Source organism: Marmota marmota, unplaced genomic scaffold (assembly GCF_001458135.2).
Source record: "Marmota marmota marmota unplaced genomic scaffold, marMar, whole genome shotgun sequence".
Classification (NCBI taxonomy): domain Eukaryota; kingdom Metazoa; phylum Chordata; class Mammalia; order Rodentia; family Sciuridae; genus Marmota; species Marmota marmota.
The window spans coordinates 9378112-9401419 of NW_026000082.1; the positions used below are offsets into that span (position 1 = coordinate 9378112).

At 43.6% G+C, this 23308-nt stretch overlaps 1 protein-coding gene across 1 annotated transcript in view; it reads left to right on the forward strand.

Annotated features, from left to right (window-relative positions):
* The first annotated feature begins 628 nt into the window (after positions 1-628).
* The window catches only part of C8b (complement C8 beta chain), a 36951-nt gene continuing 14271 nt past the window's right edge, over positions 629-23308 (forward strand). The window contains exons 1-7 of the mRNA XM_015484936.2: positions 629-872; positions 6729-6885; positions 12316-12457; positions 14663-14804; positions 15593-15725; positions 17413-17610; positions 21785-22025. Coding sequence (XP_015340422.1) covers positions 775-872; positions 6729-6885; positions 12316-12457; positions 14663-14804; positions 15593-15725; positions 17413-17610; positions 21785-22025 — 1111 coding nt within the window. The 5' untranslated portion in view covers positions 629-774. The remainder of the gene's footprint in view (positions 873-6728; positions 6886-12315; positions 12458-14662; positions 14805-15592; positions 15726-17412; positions 17611-21784; positions 22026-23308) is intronic.

A 23308-nucleotide genomic window follows, 5' to 3' on the forward strand; every position in this document is an offset into this window, starting at 1 on the left:
TAATTTATAGAGAAAGTACATAGTATGTGTCAGACATTGTTGATGGTTTTTTGAATATCTAGATTTATTTAATCTTTATTACAACGCTGTGAAATGAGTACTATTATTATTCCTGTTTTGTAGATGAATAAACTTGGGCCCAGAGAAGATTAGTAATTTACCCTGGGTCACATGGCTAATGGATCAAACAGAAAGAATTTGAACTCAGATGGACGGCCTCTAAAGCCTGACTCAGAATCACACAGCTGAAAAGAGGTGAAACTAGGATTCAAACCTGGGCCCATCTAACTCCAAATCCTGTGTCTACTTGGGAAGAGTAGTTCATGTCTGGATGCTCAACATGGGCCTGTTCTAAGCCCTTTCCATCCACTAATTTATTTAATCCTCAACATTTAGCAGTTGAAGAATCAGAGCCACAGAAGTAAAGGAACTTGGTTAGTAAGCTAGCAAGTGGCAGAGAGAGCATTCACTCCCAGGCAGTTTGAACCGAGAGCCATGATTCTTACTAGCTCACTAATAGCTGTCTCCCCTGCAGCTTACCCAAACCTGGTCACACAGGAATAAAAGCCAAATTGCTGGTCAGTGGAGTTTTGCATCCTTTGCCTGGTGTGAGTGTCACAGGAGAGTTTCTATCTGTGCAAAGTCTGGAGTTTCCAGGCACTGGTAGCCCTGTTTACTCTGCTGAGCTGTTTGCTCTGTGGGGACAAAAGTTGACAGTGCCATTCACTGTGTGGCTTTCCGTGCATCTGGGAGCCTTTCTGGATCTCCTGTCACATGGAGAAAAGGAAGACAGAGGCCTGGGCCTGGGGGGCACTGGCAGAGATGTCTCTTCTCTGTGTTGCCCTGGGTGCTCTCGGTTTGCCTGGCTCCAGGTAAGTGATGATTATGAATGCCAGAACCCAGAGCAGGGGACACACAGCCTCATAATGCTGAGCGACTCTTTTTTGCCGCATGTCTCTGGGCTGAGGAGCATCCCTTGAAGCAATTTGCATGCTTCTCATAAAATAGTATCAATGATTCCCTTCAAATTATTGTGGAACCAAGTAACTGGCTTCAACAAAGATTCCTGTTGAGAAAGTGACATGTTTAAATGTATTTTGTCATGCTAAGAAGAATAGGGTACTTGTTCTATATTCTGAACAAAGCTTTGGTCTGACTCTTTAGGCAAAAAAGGTTTGCTGTATGTATAAAAGGGAGTGAATTCATCTGAATGATTTTAACATATGAGAGTGACCCACTGGACCTGTTTACAGACCCAGTCTTTGGGTTCTCAGGTCCCCACCCCCCACCTCTCTTGCTCTCTCTTACACATTCCAGACATTTCCAGCTGTTAAATGCTAACTGATTTATTTCATTAGTAGAATTCAGGAGCTCAAACTTGGGCTCCCGTGAAAGAGGACCCATGGTTTGGCAATTTGAGGACCCTCCTAGTTCAGGAGAAGCCCCTGTTATGAGATACTGAAGCACTCAGGACCCCAGGCCTCCTCGTGAGCACTCCTACAGACAGAGATCTGTTAATGCCATTCCTTTTACTTATTCCAAAGCTGCAACCTGAGCATGCGCCCTCATTTAGTGAGAGGAGTGCCAAGTTCCCCTGTTGGACACTCCCTCTGGATGAGCTCTGCTGCCTGCTCAGCCCCGTTAGGCACCACACCTGAGACCAGGACTGTGAGCCTACACCACCCATTGCACACTCAAATAGACTGTTGGAATGATCAAGGCTCACAGCTTGGCTAGCATGAACAGAGAAGCCTGCAGGACCCAAGGGATTGTATCTGGAGCAGGGCTCCTTGAGAAACCACCATAACCTTACCTACAGCATCGGGCCCTGTGCACAGCCCCTTCTAGGGCTCCAAGGATATGAAGAAGAACACGATACAACAAACTTGTGTCCCCTTGAAGAATGCGAATATGTGAGCACTCACTCCCTGTCCTGCTGCACGAGGTGGTAGAGGACCACACAGGAAACAAGAGAGGGAGTGACCAGCTCTACTGGGCATGGGGTCTGGGAAAGGGGAAGGGTATGCCAGGCAGAGGAACAGTATAAGCAGAGGCATGGAGGTGTGAGAGAGCCTCACTTGTTTCAAGCACCCAAGTGTATTTCAGTAGCTATGAGCATAGAGCAAGCTGGGAGCAACAGGGGAGGAATGACGTAGGAATAAGCAGGGGTCTGACAGCAGGCAGAGTTGGGGGACACTGAGTGCCAGCTAAGAAGCTTGAACCTATGGTGTAGGCAGTGGGGAACTTAGTGAAGGGCAAAGCCATCAGAGTTATAATTAGGGAGGTTCCCTCTAAGGTAGGGAATGGAGGTCTGAGGGGACAGTGCATGCTGGGAGACTTACTGAACCTCACAGCGGTGTCACCAGGGGTGTTATTTCTTATTCGCTCTGTGTGGAAGAACAGACTGACCTCAGAGGAGGAGGGGTTCACCCCTATGCAATGACCCCTTACCTGGACCCAGGTTTAAGGTTCTCACCTTTACCTGTGGCTCCAACCCTGCAGTCCTGGAACCAGTGTGTATTTGAATTTCAGACACCAAAGGAGAAAAAAGAAAAGGTATTTAGTTCTGGAGCAGAAAATGCTCCTTCATTTTAGCTAAGAAATCTCCTTCATTTTAACTAAGAAAAATTTTCATTTTTATTTACCTTTGTAACCAGGTCACATGGTCATAAGACCCATTGATTATTGCTGATGGCCACTGTGCCAGGCAATTTCACACATGACCTCTCATCCCCACAGCTGCTCCAGGGAGGTGCTATTGTCCACAGTTTTACAGAGAAGAAAACTGAGGCCTAGAGAGAGGCATTAGCTGTTCCAGGGTTACTTCCTAACGACATAGTAGAAAATGGATTCAAATCCAGTTTCAGGGGCATCAGTTTCCAGAGCCCCCATCTGCTCTCTGCATTTTTCTACTGCTTACTCGTGTGCTTTCCCTCTCCACCTGCCTGGTGTAGCAGACTTGCTGGACTCTCATGTCAGCTCTCTATTTCTGGGCCACACATTTGTTGCCTTGAGATGTTGCTTTAAATTTTGTGTCTAGAACAGCAAAGGAGAGAGAGAAAAGAAATTGAAAACCTGCCACCCAGAAGCTGCCCACTTCTAGCAGAGAGGAAGGATGTTGTTTGCAAAGGGGATCCAGCAGCCTAACAAATTGTGTGTGACAAGAAAGTTGTTGTGTCAGGGCATTTCTACAGAAAGCCAAAGATATTGATGCACCCCCTCCATATAAGCTGATGACTTGAAATTTACTGCTGACCTAATCCCGCTCTACTTGATGGATCCATCTTTATTTTGATCAGAGATGCCTGTTAGAAAGAGAGAGGGAGACCTGGGCCCAGTGAGATATGTCATAATGCTGGCAATGGCATTCCATGCACCCTGAGAAAAGGAAGACCCTTGCCAGCTCTTACGTAAGGAGCACATGTTCAAGATATTTTTCAAGGGTGTTTATCGTAGCATTTCTTGCATTTGCAAAAGCACTGAGAAAATATAAATGATCCTCAAAAAGAAAAAAGAATAAACTAAAAGCCATAGATGTCCCAAGATAGAATGCCCGGATAAAAGAAATGAAATAGGTCTTATGGAGCACCCTAGAGAGGCCTCACAAAGGCATCATGGATGGGCAGAAGCAAGTTGCAGAATCCCATGCACAATATGAGGTGAGCAAACCAAAGCAATATTAATATAGAGTGGATATTTGTGGAAATATTTAAGACACTGAAAGGATCCACACCAAATTTTCATAATGGCTGTCTCCAAAGAGGAGAGAAAAAGAACCAGGGCTAGCATAAAACACACGTATCCAATTTATAGGGATTTACATGTTAAAACAAAAGACTTAAAGCCAGTGTGCCAAAAAGTTAGCAGCTGTAAATCTGAATGTGAGTACCTGGGTGGTTTTCATTCTATTGTTTGTACTTCTATATGCGTGTTTAAATTTTCAGAGTTATGTATATACAGAGGATTTTGAATGACCTAAGTCAAACCAGTTGGTTAAAATGTCCTTCCGGCTTGTTTCCATAGACATTCATAAGGGTGAAAGGCAAGTGTAATCTTACTAAGGTCCCAACTGGACCCCTCCTTTATGGGGTTTCATGCTATTCCCAGGAATTAAAGACACAATTGAATGCTGTCTTTTCTTTCGGATTTGCATTTTGTAGCACTAACAAACCACATGCATCTTATCTAATGTAATTTACAAACATACTATTTATGCTGCTGATTACTTCATTATATTGCCACTCCATAATGAAAATTGGGTGCAAACATGAGAGATCTGGTGCTTATAACAACTCCTTACCCAGTTCCTTCTGTAAGTGATCAGCTTGCCCATTAACAGGCTTTCAAATCTCAGGGAGGAAAATAATTGTGACTTTTAATAGCTAGTGTGTACATTCCTTACTCACTCAGTCTTGACTATGGCTCAGAGTTGGTTTGATAGTTGCAAAAAACCACAATGTAACTGTTTTGTAGTTGAAATAGGAAGAGGGTACCCTGCAGAGCTGTCAAATACATACTTAAGAGAAGCCAAATCACAGACAACATTGTTTTGTCAAACGTGGGCAAATTAGTAGATAGGAGCCCATTCTGAGACCCCCCACTGGCTGTGCAGCATCCAGCCTCCAGTAACCATTTTAAAGTATCCACCTGTGGTTTCCAGTAGTCTTTGACCTTTTGTTAAAGATCCAACTTTACTAGGCAATTGATTTTTGCTGGTCTCTGGGGCAGTCATGGAGATGGATTTCACTGTACTTAATATTACCCTCTTTTTAGGGCTTTTGCCAAGTGAGAATGTATTGTTAATGACCTTGTCTGGAGTGACACCTGTGTATGAGATAGTGGAAGTGTGGTCCTCTCCCTAATGACTCAATCTTGGACATGGGAATGAGAGGTTGGAGGGGATGGCTGGAGGGGATGGCTGGAGTGGACGCTGGGCCCCTTTCCTTCCAGACAGCATGGGACAATTGGCATAGCTCATGTGCTGGAGCCCAACAGACCACTGCTCACAATCCAACAACACTGTATACCAGCCTGCCACCGTCCCTCAGGGCCATTTCCCACATATGCCCAGGTGCTGGTGTTCTGTAGCTGCCTTCTAGCATTGCTGTGAGGATCGAGTGAGAAAGCCTGTGTGAAACACCTGGCCCGGCATGTGACACACATGTCTTGACTGCCCAGCACATCTTTGTTGTTTTGGTTTTTTCCTGTTGTCTTCTTTTCAGGTTTGAAAAGGAACACAAATTAGAAAGAATCTTATGGTGTAATACTGTCTTTCACTTGGGAAGAAAAAATCCTAAGGCACCCATTATTACAGATGGGGCCATTGGAGGCTCAGGCAGAGTAATAACAGGCGTGTTCATTCACCCTTGTCCCGGTTTGTCCCAGGAACTCAACAAAAGCTTTAGGCCTTATCTTGCGATGTCCTTTAGGTCTTCTGTCGTTTGACGGCTCTGCAGACATACTGTCTGTCATCTGCCCCTTCATCCCCTGACTCACCTCCACAGGCTCCCGAGGACCTTGACTGTGACAGCCAGTCCCCCCTGGCCTGCCTTGTACAGTGACCCTCAAGGCTTGTCCTTGTGGGATTGCCTCTCAAGAGCAATCTCATCCTGTTTCACAGCTCCTCATGATCAGATGTGTCCTCGGGCACAGATCTCCCCTCCTGAGTTCCCACCCCACAGAGGAACCGTGTGCTGAATGTGTCTGTGGTAATGTGCCTTGAGAATCTGGAATTCCATACACCTCTGCCATCTTCCCCTGAACTTCTCCTTTTCTCCTGCTTTACCCCTCTGCCTACACACTCACCCTGGAAACCAGCATCAGCCTAAGCTCTTTCCTGTCTCGACTCCTCTGCCCCGTCCAATGATCCAGTACTCTCTACCCATTCCACCTGATACCTGTCCAGCCCACCCTCTCTCCCCGGCTGCTGCTGCAGCTCGGGTTCACACCACCCACTGGCATCCTCACCCGCCTCCCGGCTGCAACCCAGCTCTCTCTACCCCCACCAAGCCTGCAGAGGTCCTCAAGCATGGCTCTGGCCATAGGGACTGCATGGTCTGAAACCTTGCCTATAGGGTAAAGCTCCACAGAGCTAAGACATGTGACATGTGTCTTACTCTAGGACAAACTGAGTTCCAGAAGGCAGAGTCTGTGTCCTATTTCTCTGTATCCCTCATAGCACAATACCCTGAATATTATTTGTCCTCTGCAAATATTTCTTAGACATGAATTGGCACCTCAAAGACCTTCTAGTGCAAACCTCTCATTTTCAGGAGAATAAAACAGAGGCTTAGAGATGGAGAGTGAATTGCTGCGGATCACATCTAGCTATCTTCTGGGTACTTTGGAGTTTGTAAAGTGCTCTCCCATACACTATCATTTTTATTCCAAGAAATAACATTATGAGATAGACATGATTAACCCCATCATATAGATGAGAAAAGTAAAGGTTATACCAGTTGAAAATCCAGCCTGAGATCACCCAAGTGCTTAATGGACTGTCTTTTGATTCAAGTTCAGTACTCTTTTGTCCACAGCTAGCCATAATGTCAGGAATTTACTGCATGTTCAATAAATATTTATTGGATGAATTAGCCTATACTGGATAATCAACTAATAGCCTTGCACATGTGAACAAATATATATTTACTGGGTGGATGGAGAAATGGCTGGAGGTGTATGAATTCCCTTCTATACTTAATGCTGTTCTTTTATAATGACTTTTTTAGAGGTGAAAGGTTGTGTCCCTTTGAGTCAAGTACAGTCAACAGGAGCCTTGCTAAGAGCAGACAGACGCGGAGTGTGGATGTCCCCCTGATGCCTATTGATTGTGAACTGTCCAGCTGGTCCTCTTGGACTGCCTGTGACCCCTGTCAGAAGAAAAGGGTAAGAGCCCAAGCCATGGGGAGAGTTAAGCTTCCTGGAGCCCTCGTCCTCCACAAAACTGGCCGAGGAACCGCACTCGGTGCCTGGTACATAATAGGCCCTCAGGAATGTTGGCTGATTGAGTCCACAGGACTTTTCCCTTTGAAAAGTGAAAGCAATCAGAACCTTTCTTTGGTCCTTTGATATTTTCCAAGCACATCTATCCTTGCAGGTTCCTAGTTAGACTTCCTGTCTCCAACCTGCTCTCTCCATCCATCTTTCATGGTACAGCCAGGAAAAGCTAAGTCTGAAAACCATTCCAAGTCTACACCGTAGCCCTGAGGATCAGGACCCAACTAGTGTTAACCTAACCTGTCCTGTATCTCCTGCAGTATCCCCCCCTGGAACATGGGCATTCCTGCTACCACCCCACTCTCTGTGCTTCTTTCATGCTGCTTTCCCAGCCAAGAGTGGCACCCCTCATGTCCTTCACTGGCAAGCACCTGCTCATCATTTGAAATTCTACTCAGGGCCACCTCTTCAGAGAAGGCTTCCATGACTGCTCCTCAGTCTCACCTCCAGTTAGACAGAGCAACCTTTCCAAGCATCAGTAAGTCCCGTTACCCTGTGTCCTGGCACTTTGCACACTATGTTATTCATTATTTACTTTCACTAAGCAGTAAACTTGTAAAGACATATTCCATTCTGTGCCCCAAGTGGGCATTCCAGTGTCTGCAAATAGCTGCTTCCTAAATATTTGTTGGAGCTCATTCTGTTTTGTGACATCTTTGCAAGGGAGCAGGGATGGTTGTTATCCTTTTGGTTAGACTGACAGTTAGACAGAGGTTCATCAGTAAGTGACTTGTTGGGGTTCCCTAGTAGTCAACACAAACCTTGAATTCAGGTCACTGGATCCTTGTCTATGGTTCTCCCTTGAAACCACATTCCCTGCGGTGTTTGCCCTTCAGTCTCTCTTGTCCTAGGAGGATGGACGCAGGATCCCAGCTCTGAGATTGTTTCAGAGTGGAGAGAATGTCACTGTGTCCCTGGCTCGTTGGGAAACCAAGCCTGACATGGATAGCACTCTAAAGAGGCTGTGGAAGTAGGCCTGAGAAAATTACGCAGTTAATTGGATCAATGGGGAGAGCCAGGCAGGATCATTCTGTTCCCAGAGTAGGTTTTCTTGTTGAAGTTATCAACATTGATCCAATTATCTGGATAATTGCTTCATCGGCTGCATAAACTAGGAAGACTCCGCATGAGCCAGCCAGCCAGAGCTCCACATTCCAAATTTGCTGCAGACTCCCCTGGCCAGACCTCATTCCTAGCTGCAGGGTCACCAGCTGCGGGGCTTGACAAAACCTCTCAGCCTGGTCTCGAGGTGTACTCCTTCCATCATTTCCACCCTCCTCTGACCCACTTGGCTTTCTGTGAGCATGGTTTTATTTTATGCTTATTTTCGAATTGACATTTAATATTTGTACTTTTATGGAGTATCATAACTTGATGCATGTATGATAATCAAATCAGGGTAATTAGCATTTCCGTCTCCTCAGACATAATCATTTCTATGTGTTGATGTGTTGGGAATATTCAAACACTTCCCCCACAGATTTTTTTGAACTGTAGAAGTAATTGTTGTAGATGACAATCACCTATTGTGCAACAGAACCATAGAACTCCTTCCTCCCTCTGTGTTTTGTACCACAATCCATCCTCTCTTATTCCCCTCTCCTCTACACTCTCCAGTCTTTATTCTACCCTCTATTTTTAGCTTCCACACATGAGTGAGAACATGTATCTATCCTTCTGTGCCTGGCTTATTTCACCTAACCTAATGTCCTCCAGTTCCTTCTATGTTGCTGCAAATGGCAGGACTCCATCCTTTTGGTGGCTTAATAATATTCCATTGTGATTTCACCACATTTTTGAAAATCCATTCATCTGTTGACAGACCTATTGGTTGATTTCCTTATCTTGGCTATAGCAATGCAATAAATGTGGGTGTGCAAGTATCTCTTTGATATAATGATTTCCTTTTCTTTAGCTATATATGAAGTATTGGGATTGCTGGGTCAGATGGTAATTTTTGAGGAACGTTCATGTTATTTTCCATAATGGCCATACTAATTTACATCCCCACCAACAGTGTCTAAGAGTTCCTCTTTTTCTGAACCCTTGCCATCTGCATATCACCATTTGAAAAATACCTATACAGATTATTTGCACATTTTGAAGTCTTTGGGTCTTTTTTGTTGTTGAGTTATTTTAGTTCCTTATATATTCTGGATATTAACCCCTTGTCAGATGAACAAGTTGCAAGTATTTTCTTCTGTTCTGTACTTTGTCTCTTTTAACACTCTTGATTTTTTTTCCATTGCTGTGAAGAAGCTTCTGAGTTTGATTATAATCCCATTTGTCTAGTTTTGGTTTGGTTATCTGTGCTTTTGAAGTCTTATTTTTAAAGAATTCTTTATCTATACCAGTGCCTTCAAGTGTTTCCCCTGTGTGTTTTCTAGTAATGTCATCATGTAAGGTCCTACTTTTAGGTCTTTGATCCTTTGTGAGTGGATTGTTGTATATGGTGAGAGAGCGGAGTCTCTCATCATTCTTCTGCAGAAGTATATCCAGTTGCCCTGGCACCATTTTGCTAAAAAGATCTTTCTCTGGTGCACACGTTTGGTGCCTTCAGTTGACTATGAGTATGTGGACTCATTTCCAGATTCTCTGCTCTGTTGGTATATGTGTCTGTTTATGCCACACCCATGCTGTCTTGTTACTATAGCTTTATGGTGTGTTTTGAAGTCAGGTATTGCGAGGCTTCTAGCTTTTATTCTTTTCACTCAGAGTTACTTTGGTTATCTGGGGTCTTTTGTGATGCTACATACATTTTGTAATGTTTTTCTAGTTCTTTAAAGAACATCATGGGCATTTTGATTGGGATTCCACTGAATCTGTAGGTCACTTTGGATAGCATGGACATTTTATCAGTATTAATTCTTCCAATCCAGGAACATGGGATGTTTTGTGTCCTCTCGTAATTTTCAATTTTGTGTCTTTTTATAATATTTATTATAGATATATTTTACTTCCTTGTTTAAATTTATTACTAGGTATTTTATATTTTGTGGATAGTGGAAATGATTGCTTTTAAATTTATTTATTAGAGGATACAAACGCTGCTGTTTTTTTGTATGTTGACCTGTATCCTATAACTTTACTGAGTTTATCAGTTCTGACAGTGTTTTGGTAGAGACTTCAGGTTTTTCTAGATATAACATCATATCATCTGCAAACAGATCATTTGACTTCCTCCTTTCCAACTTTTATTTTTTTCTTTTGTCTCATTGCTCTGGATATGACTTCTAGTACTATGTTGAATAGGAATGGTGAAATTGGACATCTTGTATTGTTCTAGTCTTAGAAGAAATGCTTCTAGCTTTCTCCCACTTAGCATACTGTTAGCTGTGGGATTGTCACAAATGGCCGTTCTTGTGTTCAGGCATATTCCTTTTCTGGATCTGACTTGTTGAGAATTTTTTTTTCTCTCACAGACTTCTTTCTGTCCTGACAGGCTCTGCCTTCTAGGAAGGACAACCCTCTGGAAATCCAATGGAGCATGGGTGAATGATTGTCCATATTTATTTTTTTGGATTTCCATAGCCACAAGTACAGATGCCATATAAGGAACAATTAAGCCTTATTAATGTCATTGTGCAGAGAGGAGAGAGGTCCTATGTTATGGTTTGGATATGAGGTCTTCCCCCAAAACTCACGGGTGAAACAATGCAAGAAAGTTTGCAGATGAAATGATGGGGTTATGAGAACCTTAACCCCATCTGTGAATTGTTCCCCTGATAGGGATTAACTAAATGGCAACTGTAGCCAGGTAGGGTGTGGCTGAAGGAAGTGGATCATTGGGAGACATAACTTTAGGGTTTATATTTTGTAAGTGCTGAGTTTAGTCTCTCTCTCCGCTTCATGGTGTGATTTCTTGAGCTGCTTCCCTCCACCACACTCTTCTGCCATGATGTTCAGCCTCACCTTAAACTTCAAAGAATGGAGTTGGCCATCTATGGACTGAGACCTTTTTCTCCTCTAACTGTTCTTGTCAAGTCTTTTAGTCACAGCAGTTAAAGAAAAAAAAAAAAAAGCTCTCTAAAACAAGCTGCTCTCCTGGTTTACCCCTCTTTTGTACACAATCTTGATTCCAACCAACATTTGGAAACCAGCCAAATCTGATAACTCTCTTCCTCTTTTAAGTCCATATTACGAGGCTGGTAAGATGATTTACCTGCCCCTGCCTTGTGTCCCTCCAGTTCTCCCCCTCTCCCTCTTGCTCTCTTTTCTCCAGTCACAATGGATGTTTGGCTCTGCTTTGTCTCTTGTTCGTTTGTTTTGTCTCTTGGCTTTGGTCCAGCTATTCCCTCATCCGGGTTGTTCTCCATCCTCACATCCACTTTCCGTGTCTGCCTGATACTCCTCCTGGAATTTTCAGGCAAGAATCACGTTTCAGCCTGGATGTCACTTATTCTAGAAGCCCTCCACCATCCTCTGAGTTTGCACTGGGGATTCCACATGAGCATAGAAAGCCCTCGGTATTCCCCCGTCATATTCCCATTACACGTCATATTACGTCATATTCCCATTAGTGTTGTCACTGCTAGGGGCCGATCACCACCATCATCATGGTGCCAAAGGCAGGTCAGAGGACATCGTTATGATTAAAAACCAACCAACCAGCAAGCAAGGAAAATGACATCTACCTTTTTAACAAATAGGTCAATCAATATTTTTTTGAATAAATGAATAAGAAGGTAGACATATAGCAAAATTGACTGCTAAAAATCATTAATAGTAAAAGAAAAAATTATTAATAATAAAAGACAAACATAATGAGATCAAAACTATACATGAAGTTTAAACTCCATAACTGTACATTTAGGTAATTTATTATTCCCAGCTTACAGATGAGTAAATTGAGATCCACACAGATTAAGTTACTTGGCTGATACCACAACTAGAAAGTTCCAGCCAGTTGGGACTGCAAAGCCCGTAACTTTTCATTTATAACATATTGATGCCTTAAGGAATGAATGAGTATACGTTAACCCACTTAAGTAATTAAATTGAGTTTATGTTTTGTTATTGAACTAGATTCGTGAATCCACTTACTAACTTTTGTTTCTAAAGCCTATGCCTTTTCTAATTCAGCAAATCTTGAGAGATCACTGCAGAAACAGATTCAAGGCAAGGCACCCACCCTTAGAGAGTTCGCAGTCCAGTTGGAGGAAGACTCAGGTGAAGACATCCTTAGGGATATACAGTGGGGGATGTGCAAGGGCAGGGAGAGCAGTGAGGAGATGAGCCCACCTCCTGGCTGGGGACCCCTCTGCATACAGCCTCCCTCATCTTCTGAGGTCCCTGAGTCCTGCTCTTTTTTTGCTACAGTACAGGCATGCCTACCTCCTCCAGCCCGCTCAGTTCCATGGGGAGCCGTGCGACTTCTCTGACAAGGAGGTTGAAGACTGTGTTACCAGCAGACCATGCAGAAGTCAAGTGCGATGCGAGGGCTTTGTGTGTGCACAGACTGGTACAAAAGGGCATGGGGGCAAGGTGGGGAAATCTGGAGAAGGAGACGAAGGCTCATGATGATGGAGGGACAGGCTATGAGTAGTGCTCATGACCAGCGTCATGGGACAGGACAGGAGGACTCTTTGTCCTCCAATATCCAGTCTCCTTTTACATGGATTATTTCTTTTTTTTTTTCAAAGAGAGAGGGGGAGAGAGAGAGAATTTTTAAATATTTATCTTTTAGTTTTTCGGCGGACACAACATCTTTGTTGGTATGTGGTGCTGAGGATCGAGCCCGGGCCGCACGCATGCCAGGCGAGCGCGCTACCGCTTGAGCCACATCCCCAGCCCTACGTGGATTATTTCTTGAAAAAAAAAAAATTCCTATAATGTAGATGTCATTATTATCCCAATTTTACAACCTATAAAATTGAGACTCAAAGAGGTGACTTGCCCGAGATCATACAGCAGGAAAGAAGAGCTAGAGCTGCAGTTAGAAATTGGGGGCTTCTATTTATATTCACTGAACTCAAAAGTATGAGTGCTAGAATGAGAAATCCTGGATGGGTCTTATTTTGACTTTGTGATCTAAGAGAGGTCACTTAACATTTTTGCACTTGGGTTCCGTCAATAGAAAATCAAGGGAGATGCTAATACCTTACCAGTCTTTTATAAGCATCCAGGGACATATTGGACATAAAATTTATAGACTGTCAGCTCTGCTAGCTCTCCCAGAGCCCTGAGGTTGGGCACAATGTGGCCAAACCTGAAACAATTAAGTTGAGTGATCAGCATTACTTTTCTCTGAAAAGCATCTTTGGAAAGATTGGCCCAGTCACTTATATTTCTGCATCACCAAGTCCAAAATAATCTCCAACATGATATGATCAGTAAAAAAAAAATTCTTGATTATTATAAAGAAGGAAAGAAAATAAGCAGGACAGATGGACAAAAAGAAGGAAGCTACAAATGAGTATTAATCCACTGCAGAATTAAGTAAACACTTGTCATTCCAACTTAACTAATTTAATTCATTCAAATAAATATAGGTCTCTGGCAAAACTAAGGGCTGTTTGACCTAAATTATCTAGATGGGAGTTGCAACTCTCTATATTCACTGTACCCAAGTGGATTGTGCTTCAAGATCTTTCAAAAAAGAGATAGGGATTCTTAGAGCAATTTCGAGGGCTTATTGCAAATGCAAAATTCCATCTAATAAATCTGGTAGACTTTTTTACAGTGTATCTATGGACTCATTATGGCCAGTGTTCCATGATTCTGGCCAGAGTCATAATGGTTATTCGTGCAGGCTTTAGTTTAAATGATTGTAAGAAAGATTTGAAGACCAGATTGTTATTTTTCTGCCTTTAACATCCCAAGAACATTGTTTAAAAATGACCTCATACATCTAAGGAAACAAGGCCACCTATCTATCTTATGTGCTTTATCTCACAACGATATACAAATAAGAAAGGAAGTTAGGTCAGTGGGGAAAAAAATTTAAAAGAAGCAAAAGTGAGGTAATTTTTCACAGTCCAAATGGCATATGGTGCTGAAGGTATTATAGATAGATAGGAGGAAGGAATTCATGATTGGATGGGTAAGGGTTCTAATCCTGCGGTAAATATTCAGTAGCAGTGTGGACTTTGCCCACAAAAAACACTAGCAGTAGTAATACTACCACTTTCTCCGTACCCACCTGAGCCAACACTGTTTCATTTACTATTTCATTTATAAAGAAGGAAAGAAAGACTGAACAACCTTATGGGATAGGTAGGATGACTTCTCCATTTCACAGGAGAGGAAACTGAGGCAAGGGAAGTTAAGGAGAGGAGGTGGATGTTTGCAAGACCTCTTCCCAGTCTCATGGGAAGGAGGCCAGTCTGCTCAGTGGGCTTCCCATCTGGACACTTGGCCTCTGCTTCTCAGGCTCTTTCCCTGTTTCCACTTTCCCCTTATAGAGTGGTTCCAAGCAAATTCCCTCAGTGCTTTTCAAAGACAACTCTGACCTCTTTGGGGAAGGTGGTGGCAAGAAAAGAATAACTCATTCGTTATATTATTTTATTATATTATGTTATATTATATTATAATTCATTGCCAATCTGCCCTGATACATGAGAACTCATCAAAACAGACATGAAAGTCCCAACCCTGTGTCTGGAAGCTGGTAGCACTTATCACTCAGCTGCCACATGATCACGGCAATCCTCTTTCTCCATCCCAGGGAGGTGTGTCAACCGCAGACTTCTTTGCAATGGGGACAATGACTGTGGAGACCAGTCAGATGAGGCAAATTGTAGAAGGATTTATAAAAAATGTCAGCACAAAATGGAACAATATTGGGCGATTGGCAGTCTGGCCAGTGGGTAAGTGATTGTCTCTTTACTCTGTAGATAGGAAGGCCCCAAATTGAATGGAAATCTGGAAAACAGAGAAATAAGGGGCTGAAACCAACAGTTCCATGCTTTCCTTTCTGGAAGAAAAAATAAAAGGCTATTGTAAATGGGTGCCTGTGGCTGCTCTCTGGGGACATTTCTGAGTGGCTGCAGAAGTACATCCCATGGACATGGGCCACGGGAGGACCAGCTTAGCAATGCTGTACAAGGAAACTGCTATGGCTGCTTCAAGGCAGGGATGAACCTTTTCTTCACACACATGATGTGACCGTGTCAGGCACTTTATAACCCTTCCCCTCAAGTCCCACTGACAATTTGCGTGGTAGGTTTTCTCCATAGGCCTCAGCCTTGGCCGGGCTAGCGGAGAGCCTCCTAAGTGGTTAGTGAGGGAATGGATTCCCAGGATGTGCCTGTAATCAGTGTGTTTCCCAAGATTCTGGGGATCTCTAAGTTGGCCCGATCCTCAGGTGAGGTCAGAAGAGCCAGGTCACATAGGGCCAAACGGGTCTGGTACTCACCAAACCTTCTTGCCACCTTTTGTAGCTGCTGAATCTGTAGGTGGAAGGATGAGGCCTTCTTATCACACACATCGTTGTAATTGATGCATGATGGGACAGGGAACAGGGACCCTTAATGGAATTCCTCTCTCTAAACAAAAATCAGATCTCAGTTCCTAAGGGTTATCAGGGAGGGTCTGCCTGTTAAGCTGTCTCAACCTGAAATCTAACCTTCCCAACCCTTCTCTGCCTTTCTTACAGGATAAATTTGTTCACCAACAGTTTGGAGGGCCCAGTTCTTGATCACAGGTATTACGCTGGTGGATGCACCCCACATTATATTCTGAACACCAACTTTAGGAAGCCCTACAACGTGGAAAGCTTCACCCCCCAGGTAAGGGACAGCCTGCGGGACAGTGAAGGAGCACTGGATCAGGACCCGGCAACCTCTAGCTGTGTGGCCTGGGACATATCACTCTGTCTTTGAATTCAGTTTCTTCTTGTGTGAAGTGGGTGATCCCCACCTCAGGACACTGCACTGAGGATGACTGACATGTGTACACAGTGGAGATAGCAGCAGCCTACCAATGGCTCCCCCGAAGGCAGAGGCATAGCTCAGAATCTGGAGTCACACAGGCTTGGTGCCTCATCCGCTGGCCACCCTGTAGTCCTAGGTTCTTGGAGCCCCCATTTTCCTATCTTTAACGTGGAAGTCATAAAGGCTCTGTGTGCAAAAAGGAGAGGAGTCCAAGAATGTATGTATGGGTTTAGCCCAGCTCCTGGTTTAATGGTAGGTCCCTGTTGACTCTTGTTACTCCCACTGTGACCAACAAGTGCTTGCCTATTAAAACAGGCGTTAGTCTAAACATTTCAAGTTATAAAATGCTACACAATCCAAGCATGTGCTTACAATTCATCTGTGCACATCTTGAAGCTCAGCTCACGGAGTGGGGTTTAGAATAGACTGTGTTACCGTGACGCACACACTTGCTGTCGGCCATCAGACGAGAGCACGCTTGGTCCCAGGCTTACCTTACACTAAGCTCCTTCCCCACTCTGGGCCTGTTTGCTCAGAGGGTTTGGCTAGAGGATCTCATGGCGATCTTCATTTCTAAATCTACACAATTCTGGAGGTTAGGCTACTCCCTCTCGGCTGCTTCTCTTCTTCCTTTTCCCCCAGCTCCTAAAACTTATTGGCCAAAAAAGAAGAAAATAGCCTAGAGCCAAACACACCCTCCACCAAGGTGCCCAGTCTGCCCCACATCCTCCATTTTTAAGAGGGAGCCCTTGGCGTAGCCACTCGTTATACAGGCTCAGGTCCCAGGCCAGGCAGGACATACTGTCTCCATGCTATCCCATCAGGAGCTTCCTGAGGCTCCCATACATACATTTTTTTTTATTGGGGGGGGTGTGTACCAGGGATTGAACTCAGGGGCACTCGACCACTGAGCCATATCCCCAGCCCTATTTTGTATTTTATTTAGAGACAAAGTCTCACTGAGTTGCTTAGCGCCTCACAGTTTCTGAGGTTGGCTTTGAACTCAAGATCCTCCTGCCTCAGCCTCCTGAGATGCTGCGATTACAGGCGTGGGCCACCATGCCCAGCTCCATTGCTTTTTCTGTTGGCTCTTCTCTGCATCAAGCCCTCAGGCTTGCCATGAGTAACACAAAAGCTTCAACATTGTGACACCAGCACATTCTCTCACAACACCTGTCCACATCCCTCATTCTTGCATTTTCTGATTCAATGGCCTGAGCATCATTGCAGTTCCTGAAACCTTCCCAACACCACGCTCAAGCCAAATCCACAGCCCAGAATAGTCCCCCACACTTCTGCCACTCAAAATCCAAATCAAGCACTAACTCCTGTGTATGAACCCTACTACGGAATAGGTCTCTCCTGCTGAATCAAGAGCCCCGAGAGCGGAAACTCAAATTTTCCCTGATTTTTCTGAATCCAGAGCAATTATTCCAGCTCTAGCACACTGTAGGGATACAGGGGCTATCTGATGGGATGTACTGAACTGATTTGAGTAAAAGGAAATTTGAAAAAAAAAATGTTTTCTTTTCTCTTCTTTTAGACTCAAGGGAAATATGAATTTGCACTAACTGAATATGAATCATACTCAGATTTTGAGCACAATGTCACAGAGAAATTTACTGCAAAATCTTCTTTCAGCTTTGGTTTTAAAATACCTAAAATAGTTGAACTTGACATTAATGAGAAAAGCAATCAAGGCAAACATTATATTAGCAGAATCAAACGATTTTCTCATACGGTAAGTATCCATTTGTTGCTTTTAAACTTACATGTGTTCCTTTGAAATTTCATGCCCACAGATGTGCCTGCATTCCTCATTACTCCCAGTCCTCACAATCAATGGAATTTCTGTTGTCTTGAAATTCATTTTGTAAGCAAATAGTTTGGTGTGACATTAATTTTTTAGAAGGGTCAATAAAAGCTTTCTGTAATTCCTTTTTTATGGCTCTTAAAATTTTTATCTCTTTATTTTGTTTTATTTGTTCTTTCTAGATATACATGACGGTAGAGTATATTTTGACATATTATACATAACTGGAGAATAACTTATTCTAATTAGGATCCCATTTTTTGTGGTTGCACATGGTGTGGAGTTACAATGCTCATTTATTCATATATGAACACAGGACAGTTATGCCCAATTCCTTCTACTGCCTTTTCTATTCTTATCTTCCCTCTCTTCCTTTCATTCCCCTTTTGTCTAATCCAATGAGTTTCTATTCTTCCCCTGCCCCCAATTTATTGTGTGTTAGCATCCATATGTCAGAGAAAACATTCAGCCTTTGGTTTGGGGGGATTGGCTTATTTCACTTAGCCTGACAGTCTTCAGTTTCATCCATGTACTGGCAAATGCCATAATTCCATTCTTCTTTATGACTAAGTAATATTCCAATGTGTACACCTACCACAGTTTCTTTATCCATTCATCTGTTGAAGGACACCTAGGTTGGTTCCATTGCTTACCTATTGGGAATGGAGCTGCTGTATACATTGATGTGGCTGCGTCACTATAGTACACTCATTTTAAGTCTTTGGGGTATAAACTGACGAGTGGAATAATTGGGTCAAATGGTGGTTCCATTCCAAGTTTTCTGAGGAAACTCCATACTGCTTTCCATATTGGTTGCACCAATTTGTAATCCCACCAGCAATGTATGAGTGTATTTTTCCCCCAGATCCTCACCAACATTTATTGTTCATGTTATATTCTTGATAATTGCCACTTGGACTGGAATGAGATAGTTTTATTGGTTTTCAATAAGGTTTTTCCTCTGGTTTTCAGAAATCTTAGGATATAGCTTTGCCAGACCAAAATACCTCCAGAGACTTTTTAACCCACTCCAATTTGACTTCTGTCACAGACACTCAGATTGAAATCCATCTCTCTAATATCACCCAAGACTTCTTCTCTAACTTCTCGGGGCCTTGTGGTGACACTGATGGCACCATTTCTTTCCTCTTTCTCCTGCCTTCTTCCTGCTCCTTATCAGTTTCCGTTCTGGGTTCAGCATCCCTGCCTCTTCTTTACTTCACTCCCTCCTCACCCTGCTGTCGCCCTGGGTGATCTGCTGCTCACTTGCTCCTCTGCGGGGACCAGCCGTGAGCCCTCATCCCTGCTCCACCCTCTCTGTGAACTCCGGCACTGCCCCATCCACTCTCCTGAGCCCCTCACCTGGCTGCCTTGCCCACGCTCCAAGGTCATCTCTACCTACTGAGTTTTCAGCCTATGTTAGTGGCATTGCCCCCTGGCACTTTTATAAGCTAAGAACTGCAGAATCATATTTGGCTCCCCCTTCTGCTTCCTTCCCATATCTGTTGGTAACCAGTCCTTCAGCACCACTCTCTGTTACTTTTTTTTTTAACCCTAACTCCTACTACATCTGAATCAGCCCAGGTCCTTCCATCTCCTGCTCCGCTCCACTAACCAGTCTTCCTGTCTCCCAGTTCGCGCCTTCATATGCGTGTGCTGCAGAGAGGTGTTTCCAATGCTGCGTCTAACCCTGTCGTCTATGCCCTGTTGCCCAAAGGTAAAGGACAAATCCAGTGATGATAGAAAAATAGTAAAGGGAGGGGCAGCAGTGAATAGAATGTTGGAGAAGCAGGTGAGGGCAGAGTTGAATCAGAATCTTGAGTTCCAGGGAGAGGAAGGTGCATTTTTATCCCTAGCCACTGAGAATTTTCAACCTGGGCATGATACGATAGGAAAGGAATCAGAGTGGGGGTTGGGGAGAGATCAAAACTGAAAGACCAGAGTGATTCATATGAGAGAAAAAAAAAAATGGTGAGGGGCTGAGTCCCTGCTGCTGAAATACTAACCAGGAGGAAGTGGATAGTCACTACTAGTTAGACTGTGAATGTCTTGGCTTCTCTGTCCTCATGTTCTGGGATGTGCACTGCTTCAAGACAGAGACTGTCAAATGGCACTTAGTAGGTGTTCAAGACTAAACTGTAGCAATGAAGGATGGGACTGACTGAAAGGAACTTGCCTCGCCAGGAGGGGAGCAGTGGGTGGCTTTCATTGTCCCCCGGCCTCTCTCCTCTTCCTCCCCACTCACCTCCCTGTTCAAACTGCCAGTTAGAAGATGCTGACATTGAATGAGGCACTGCATTAGAGACTTGGGACCTAGAGACATTTGTCACATGGTTTTTTCCTCATTTAAAACTATATTTTGTAATTTTTTTAATTGCACATATTTATGGGGTAGAGTGTGATAATTTGGTACAAATATACAATGTGTAATGATCAATTCAGGGCAATTAGCATTTCCATCTCCTCAAAGATGTATGACTGCCACATGACATAAGAGCCTTCTAACTCCTCTCTCCCAGTGCTCCATAAAATATGTGATAAATTTCTCTTGCCTGCGGTGCTCAAGGTCAAGTAGAAGAGGCCAACCGCAATGGAGTACGAGTGTCATCCCATGCTAGATGGGCTTTCATGGAGGTTGAGATTGGGGGAAGCATTTTCAAGCCATCATGAGCAGGATTACATATGATATTTTAAAACAAAAATCTTTGACCTCAAGGATCCATAACGTAGGAGGCACCAATCCAAAGTGGAAGAGACCATGGCAGGTCAAATGTCCTTGATGGAGTATGTTTTCTGTGTCAGGCTGTATGTAGCCTTTGCACAAAGTTGTGATTCTGGCAGGGTCTTTGGGATAGTTTACTACTATTAGGCAACCATGCATGAGGACACTTCTTTAATAACTCTCAGTTTTATTTATTTATTTTTTGTTAAGGTTGACACACAATCTGTTCCATTTTGATTCTGACAACTTTTATAAACACATAAAGAGGAGACACAACTTAAAAAGCTTCGGGAAAGTCATGAGCAGAGTACCTATTGATTGCTTGGTAGGTGGGGGAAAGGGAGAAGGATGAGTCCTGAGCCCCTGGCAGGGGTGAGATCAAGCCAGGAAGGGGGATAGCCACAGGCAGCGCTTCAGGGCTCACAGAGCTGAGGGTTTCAGGATTGGAGCAGAATGGGCCTCACAGATATCTTCTACCCTTGGCCATTTCCTCTGCCTACACCCCAGGAGAGGGACCTCTCACCCCAGGTGGTAGGAATACCTCCCAGAGGCTTATACTTTTTCTGGTATCTAACTTTCATTTTTTCCCATACCTAAATGACACCAAACTTTTTCTCTAAAGGACCAGAAAGGAAGTATTTCAGATTTTTCAGGACACTAGGGTCTCTGTTGCAGCTACTCTACGCTGCTGTTGTGCAGCTACAGCCAGTACATAAATTCACGGGAATGGCTGTGTTCTAATAAGATTTATTTACAGAAACACACAGCAGATTTGATGCAGGCTGAAGTTTGCCAACTCCTGCCACACACTACCATATCTATCCTTCCTAAAACACCATTTTTACTTTTTGTCGTGTTGTTTGGGGTTTTTTTTTTTTTTAATTTTTTTAATCTTTTTTTGGAACTGGGGATCAAACCCAGGGCTTTGCGACTGCGAGGCAAATGCTTTGCCACTGAGTTACATCCCAGCCCTATCATTTTTACCTTCTTGGGTGGCTTTTCTTCACACACTTTAAAAGACGTAAGCAAATAGATTTTTTTTTTTTTTTGGCAAATTAGCAAACCCTGCTCCCTTCAGAGCAGCCCGTGTGCCCCAGCTGTGCTCTGCTGCACCTGCTTCTGGTTACCCTTCACAGTCCCAAGGTGCTGCAGTCAGGAGAGGGGTTTAGAGCAAGCTTTCCCAAGCTGGAAAGGACATCAGGATATTCATGAGAATTGCAAAACTTGTCAAAGAGGCCGTCTTCTCTCAAATATCCTAAAGGAATCATAAGACTGGTGACCCTGGGCTAAGAACACCGGCTGGTATTTGTAAAGTTCATCTTCTCGTTCCAGATTCCTAACTTTAAAGGTCTGGTTTTCCCATGTTGGTATTTCATTTAGAAAAGTAAGTTTCTGCACGCACGCGCTGACCTTGAAGGAGCACATTACAAGCTGAAATCCAGAAACCTCATGCTCCATCATGAATTCCTTCAGCAAGTCAAGCTCCTGCCCCTGGAGTACAGCTATGGGGAATACAGAGACCTCTTCCGCGATTTTGGGACCCACTACATCACAGAGGCTGGGCTTGGGGGCATTTATGAATACACGCTCATTCTGAACCAAGAGGCCATGGAGAGAGCAGGTACACCGCCTGAGGGACTGTGGCTTGCCTGACGGGGCACATGAGTGACAGGTTGATGGGAAGACTCTCATACCGGTGGTTGGGGGAAGATTAGAAGTTGGTCTTCCAGTTTTCCTTCTGCCTATTGGACTACACTGACACTGTCACATTTACAGCTTTCTCCTCCTCTTTGGACTTGTTAATGTCAATCTTTTATATACCTACTCTCTCTGTCTGGTCACATCCAGTCTCATGGCTCTAAATACCTTTAACATGCAAATAGCTCCTAATTTATATATTTATCCTGGATAAGTATATAAATTTTACCTGTACCCAACAGCTTATTTTACGTTGAAATGCCTCCTTGGTAACTCCACTTGAATATCTAACAACCATCACAAACTTAACATGCTCCAAAGAAAACTTGGAATATTCCCCCCACCCAATATGTTTTTCCACATCTCAGAAATGATCCCATCATCTAACCAGTGGCTCAAGCCTAGAGTCAACCTCAATTATTTTTCTTTCCTTCCAATCTATTAGTAAGTTCTCTCAGCTATACCTCCAATCCCGTTTTTACTATTACTACTGTGAACTCACTCTGAGGCTAGGGCTTCACATTCAAAATGTAATGGGCATGTGAATTATGGACAAATCTTATAAGAAGTTGGTTCTGATTCTGTAGCTTTGGAGTGAGATCTGAAATTTTGCGTTTTTAATAAGCCTGAAGATGATTCTGATGCTTGCTGCTGGTCCACAGATCACACTTTCAGTAACAAGTTCTCGGATTATCATTATAGTCTCCCAATTAGTATCCAACCCCCATCCCGCCCCTATAATCCACCTTCTAGGCAGATATCTGACATCTTTCCAACTGGGAATGTCTCCATTTTGAGTCTTGCTTTCCAATCCTGTATTCAATCCCACAGTGAAACCCTTACATAGACTTCAGTGGCAGAGCCAGGGCTTAGTTATAAATCCAATGTACTTGCAAGAGGACACATGGTATATAATGTAAATTTATGTCAGCACAACCTCAGTCTTGCCAAGATCAGGAGCACCTTCCTCCATATCAGTGGTTCCAAAACTGTAGGACAATGTATGATTGGTGACTCTCACTTGTGGAGTGTCACCAGTGTCCTGCATTGAAATCACCTCTCTATGAGGTCACATGTACATGACCACAGAAGCACTCTTTCTTGTAACACCTGCTAATGTTGCAGGGGATTCCTGTTTCAGGAATATGCTTTGGACCCATATCTCTGGAAATCCTAGTGGTTAAAGTTGCTCTTGTCTCTCTGTAC